The 6,163-nt window shown below is 36.3% G+C and overlaps 2 protein-coding genes across 2 annotated transcripts in view; one reads left to right on the top strand and one right to left on the bottom strand.

Annotated features, from left to right (window-relative positions):
- LOC109822779 (uncharacterized protein At2g39795, mitochondrial-like) lies at positions 7-2,046 on the top strand (the record flags this gene model as incomplete). Its single annotated transcript, XM_020389021.1, has 3 exons — positions 7-183; positions 1,023-1,393; positions 1,648-2,046. Coding segments are annotated over 3 exons (708 nt in total), but the record flags the coding sequence as incomplete, so codon positions are not given.
- Positions 2,495-6,163, bottom strand: part of LOC109822292 (protein YIPF1 homolog) — a 4,972-nt gene continuing 1,303 nt past the window's right edge. The window contains exons 4-6 of the mRNA XM_020388475.1: positions 5,921-6,080; positions 4,998-5,271; positions 2,495-2,836 (exon numbers count right to left, since the gene is read on the bottom strand). Coding sequence (XP_020244064.1) covers positions 2,642-2,836; positions 4,998-5,271; positions 5,921-6,080 — 629 coding nt within the window. The 3' untranslated portion in view covers positions 2,495-2,641. The remainder of the gene's footprint in view (positions 2,837-4,997; positions 5,272-5,920; positions 6,081-6,163) is intronic.

The following is a 6,163-nucleotide window of genomic DNA, read 5'->3' as shown; positions in this document are numbered from 1 at the left end:
GCCGTACTCCGCCGCTGCCGGCCAACCGAGGGATTCTCTCTCCAGAGAGCCGTTGGAGCAAGAATCGATGTTGGCTTCTCTCCTCAAAGATCTCATTTTTCTTCGGTAGCTAGTGACTCTGAGCTCGTCAAGGTTATTGAGTCCGAGATCAAGTGCGCTAAAGAGTGTGACGATCACGATCGGGTACTGCTCCCAGTTTCCTAATCTTTTTAATTTTTTTCTCCTCAACTTTTAGATGTTGTTTAGACTTTTTATGTTAATTGAAGTCTATTATCTTGTTCTTTTAAGGGTTAAAGTAGAAACTTTATTGGATGGGCAAGTAATTTGCTAGAATTTTTTTTTTTTTTTTTTTTTTTTTTGAGTAGAAACTTTATTGGATGGGCAAGTAATTTGCTAGAATTTTTTTTTTTTTCTGTATCTTCTTGGGGTGACATATTTTTTCAAAAATGTGATACTAATTTTAGTTTCAAGCTATTATTTTCAGCTCAGTGGCTCCATTTTAAATCACCGGACTTTTGATCTTTGATGATTAGTAAACAATAATCAGTAGAATGTCTATTGAATTGATGGAAACGCGCTTAGTTCTTCGTAAAATTAACCATTATAATGTTTTCCTTAATTGTGTGCATCCAAGTTCCAACCCATTGTTTTAAGCCATCTCCTTTGATTTTCTCATTTTATCCTCTATAGAAATAAGCTGCTATCCGGTATTAGTTTCCTACTTTTAAAATATAAAAACATAATCATCAATCCTCATCATAACTTTATGGTTTAGGTGTAATAGTTAGAGGGGTTTTAAGATGGCATCAGAGCAACCTAGATTTTGGCTCATAAAAAGGACGCGCGATCCGTAGGGACATGTAAAAATATAAAAATATAACCCTCGATATTCTCAACAACTCTGTAGTTTTGGTCTAATTGGTTAGTGGGCCTTTAATACTACCAATGCATTTATTTTTAATCCTAACTCTTAGTTCCCCGTCGATCATGAGATTCTTATTTCTGCTCATCTTGTTGAATAGGTTGAGGAAATACCTGAAGGGTTTCCTTTTGAGATCAAGGACGAGAAGGGAAAGAACATAATCACCCTAAAAAGAAAGTATCAAGATGAGGACGTCGAGATTACAGTCTCCATGCCTAGTCTCGTGACTGGAGAAGAACCTGATAGGGACAATGACAACGAAGATGAGGATGAAGAAGGTGATAACGGAGCGAGCCCAAGCCAATCTAGCATCCCGTTGACTGTCAGCGTCAACAAAGGACAAGGGCCGAGCTTGGAGTTCATGTGCACTGCTTATGCTGATGAAATCGTGATCGATGCCATGTCGGTTAGAGAAGATGGATTGAAGAAGGATCCGGAGGAAACCCTTGCTTACGAAGGGCCTGATTTTAAGTAAGTCTTTTTCTTTAGAGATAGTTGCAGATTTCCTAGGCTGTAGAAATGTTAGTCACTTGTTACTCTTATATTTTTATTAGCACGAAGACTGAAATATCAGAGGATTTCTCTGTAACACATTGACCTTAGATACGGATAATGAGAAAATAACTTTGTTTGATGGAGGGTCCAAGTGCTAACAATCCTTGCTGTTTATGATGAGAATTTTATGTGAAGGACTAATAAACACTTGCTTTCGTTGCTTTTGTCAGTGATTTGGATGAGAACTTGCAGAAAGCCTTTCACAAGTACTTGGAGCTTAGAGGCGTTACTCCCATCACAACTAATTTCTTGCACGAGTACATGATCAACAAAGATAGTCGCGAGTACTTGCGTTGGCTCGAGAATCTCAAGGCGTTTGTCCAGAAATGATTTGTCGTCATGAAATATGACTCTTTTTTTATGTTAAATTTGTTTTGTTTTTTTTTTTTTGTTGGGGGGACCCATCGGTAAACCAATTTATAATTATCGAAATCCAGAAATCCAAAATGACGAATTTACAACGTGTAGAATCTAATATTGTAAGAAATAATAAAGATCCACAGTACTGCATCTGTGGGTGGCTTGTTTCTATTTTGAAGAGGGTACGAAATTCGTCCGAATATTTTGTTTGGCGCTGGTAGCATTTTCTTAATACATCATTTTTATTAGAAGAGGAGAGAAAGTGGGATGTTATTGATCTACTCTTAAATTAATTAAATTACATAAGTTCAATTATTCATGAAAAACACTAATCATATAGAGAGAGGACTATACTTTGATAGGCTAAATGATAATTATAAGCATTCTTGTTATTTGATAGTCTAAATGGTAATTATAAATACTCTTTGTTATTTGCAACAAATATTTAAAAATGAGATGGTTCTCATAGTAAAGTTACATGGAGCAAGTATCTACTTTCTCGGACTATTGGCGAGCCTTTGGGTGGCTCCCTGCTCTTACAGCAAGCGTAGCTGAATCCTTCTAAAAATCCCGTACAATTTTCTCTTGTACACAATCATTGTTCCATTTGTATAAAGAAAATCATGGATGTATATACATTATCAAATTTACAGTCGCTTCACAAAATAGGTACCACAATACGTATACGCATATCATTTCTGGGTTGAAAATATCACAGTAAACCATCAACAGAAGTTTCATTATACATGACAAAAGGTCACAAATTGCAAAGAAAGCTCACCCAAAAACCCATCCAATATCGCCTCATACAAAGAAAAAAGCTTTGATGAAAATTGCGAGAGCAAATTGCAATACGGAGGCACTAACAACTAACACCATGAGATCATTGTTTCCCTGAGTATAGACCTTTAAATTCAGAAAGATGAAGCATGAAGACGCAGAGCCAGCAAGTATTATGATGATCCAGCGAAGAAGCTCGACAGGAATGACCAACAGCAGCTAAATTGTTCAAAACAGCAAACAATTAGCTTATGGAAGGAAAGAAAACCTTTTTGTATGTGTTGAAATCAGAAGTGTACATATTAAGACTAGTAGAAACCATGGTTGACCCAAATTAGAGCATACTATTTTTATCCAAATTTAGTCGTTTCTGTTTCATCTCATTTACTTTGCTGGGACCAACCAATTGACCACCCAAAAAAAGGAAAAAAAAAAGATATTCCAGTTGCAAATGAAAGGGTTTATATACATGTCACCGCTGTTTCGAACAAGAGTTAGCTCCAGAGTTCATCTTATTCTCACAGGTTTGACAGCAAAATATGATGTAGCGATGAGTTTGGAGCTACCTCAAAACCATCAAGACCACTCATCGAAACCATCTAATATTAATCAGCTATTCTTTAGTCCTTATTTCTTGCAGGTGTGGTGAGCAGTGTTATCAATGCGCGATGCGGGGCACAAAGTCCCTTTACGCACACATGCGCAAGGAGCAAGTAATGTGCGCGCCCGAGTGAAGTGAGGGGCACACCCACATAAATTTTCAAGATAGATAATCAAGCATGAAAGAACATGTTTATTATTTTTCACATAAAAATTATGACAAAAAATTAGTATCTACTATCAAATCACAAAATAAGATCTTAATAATGCTAACACACTCAACACAGTAGTAAAGTTCATCATTTTCCAAATAAAAAGTCATATCAAGACTAATATCGAAGCAAAACCAAATAGTAAATGAGAGCGAGTTAGGATCCTCAATCAGTGGTGAGTTTTTTTCAACATTAGTTCCTTAAATCTTTAAATATTTTGAAAATTGATCCTCAAATCTCAAAATTGCTAATAGGCTTTCCGATTCTTAAGGCATTTGAAAATTAGTCCCTCAAATCATTGACATTGAAATTAAGTCTCAAGTTCTTATGATTAACTTGAAACAATTCATGAGAATTGGAGGACTTGATAGTAATTTTAATGATTTGATGGACTAACTTTAGAATAGCATAAAGAATTTGGAGGGAGCTAATAGTAATGTTAATGACTAAAGGACTATTGCAAAATGATAAAGATTTAAGGTCTTGGGGAGTAATATGAGCAAAGGACATACTATGTAAATAACTTTTTTTTGGGAGGGGGGAAGGGGGGCAAGGCACCCCAAATTTGTATGTGTCTTCCTCAATCATGTATTGGCCTCATGGGTTTCTTTTTCTTCTTCGGACATGGGTTATCCGGTATAAAGTCCCGATTGAAATGTTAAAGAACAAAAATATATGAGGTTATATATTGCATGCGCCCTGTGTGAAACTCCCTTGGGCAGAGTGCTTACAAGGTGCTAAAAAGCATTGCTGCATCATACGCGGGGCGCTTCGCCACTGCCCCACATCACAGTGTGTATGGGCCGCAACGAGGCGCACACTTTTGATAACACTGGTGGTGAGGGTTGAGAATTATAATGTTATATTCCAACATAGCCCCACAGGTCGAGCTCCCTTTTCGTGGGTTGAAACCTGGGCTCAATCAGCAGTATTAATTTTTTTAAGTCCACTTTAAACTTGTGACTTGGTGGAATTGAATCTAGGTTGCTCCGATATCATCTTAAAGTGCCAGCCACTACACCCAAACTCCGAAGTTGTGCTGACGGTTGAGGTTATAATTTTATATTCTAACAACTACTAGTCATCTATAAGACATCATAATTCCTGCTCTCTAAATCTCACAACCAAATGCAGCCATATTGTACCTTAACCACCCTGATGTTCTATCTGATCATAATTCGACTTGTGGCTCCATATACAAAAGAAAGAAAAAGATATCTGTAAATTTTACAACATAAATTTGGAAACTGGTGTGCACATACATAAATCAGTGTTCCATGCATTTGGAAACTGGTGTGCACATACTTAAATCAGTGTTCTTAATTTATGCGTTATTATCTCTTTGTTAAAGTTGTAGAGCAGGCAAGAGAATACTTATAGAACCCAGATATCAACAAGTATTTTTTTTTTTGTCATTTAAAGTCATAAAGTACCCGACAAACGCGTAAGTTGAATGCTACCAATGTAGAAATGAAGAGAAGGGTATAGGAAATATAGCTGATTTATAGTAAACATAGTAAAACAAATGCTCTTTTTAAATGTAAATAGTGAGTGGAGAACATACTTACCGAACTAGGGATAAAGATGAACAAAGAATATCCCCACATGCACCATAGGCGTGTTAGGCTTGCATTAGATCCCAAATATTGAAGCAAGAAGTAAAATGCAGCTGGTACAGCTAAGGCGTAGGCGTAAATAATACTTGCTGCCCAATTCACATAGGTAACATCAAAGTTCCATGCCGTGTCATGTTCATCCCTCTGGTGTATCAGATAAGTAGCAAGATTTCCGAGGGAAGCAAGCATGAAGACCAGTGTTGTAGTGATCCAAACAGGGCCATACCTGCAATGTTCAATGTTGACATAAATGGTCGCAGATATGTGAGATAATAGAAAACTTTAAACCATTACCTTCTGTCAACACGTAACCTTTTAAAGTAGGTCAGTACGGCAATTAAGCAGTAAAATGACCATTTTTCCTTCTACAACTACTAGAATTTTTGTTGAGAAGAAAAGATCTAAGAAACTCAAACAGAATTTTTACAAGCTACAACAAGTCTTAACCCTAATATCAGTATGGCAAATAACCGGTAAACTCACCATTTTTCCATCTCCAACAACTAGAATTTTGGTTCAGAAGAAAAGATTTTTACAAGTTACAACAAGTCTTAACCCTTAAGACATATTTATGAGTTAGAATCATATTCCAAGCACAGGAGAACATGAAAATAAGAATTTGGAATAAGGGATATTCCCTTGCTTTTATAAGTTAGATACTAATGGGCAAAACCAGCTAACATCATCAAAACAAGTGGGTGATGCAAAAGGGGAATCACACAAATGAACTCTCATACTTATTCCTTACAATGTAGCTAAAAATAAAAATGTAACTAAAACTATGAGCTTGGGAAATACATGCTTATCAAAACTTCTAATCTATGTACAAGATAGGTAAGAAGGATCAGAAAAAAAGGGGGGAAAAAGGAACTCACATGTCAGGATTTGCATCGATCTTTCTATGGAAATCATTCATCGGATACACTGAACTGATGATCCTATCAACAACAACATCGGTATCGACATTGAAATATGGCTGGTAGGATGAAATGCTAAAGATTCCCTTCCAGTTACTTGCTGTTTGTTCATCTCCATCTACATATAGAAACAAATAAAATCACACATTAACAAGCGAGGAGACTAAAAACAAGAAACAGGCACAGAAATATGAATTTTTT

Source organism: Asparagus officinalis, chromosome 8 (genome assembly GCF_001876935.1).
Source record: "Asparagus officinalis chromosome 8, Aspof.V1, whole genome shotgun sequence".
In the NCBI taxonomy this organism is placed as follows: Eukaryota; Viridiplantae; Streptophyta; class Magnoliopsida; order Asparagales; family Asparagaceae; genus Asparagus; species Asparagus officinalis.
Note: the sequence above shows the minus strand (reverse complement) of the source record. Positions and strands in the feature narration are given on the sequence as shown.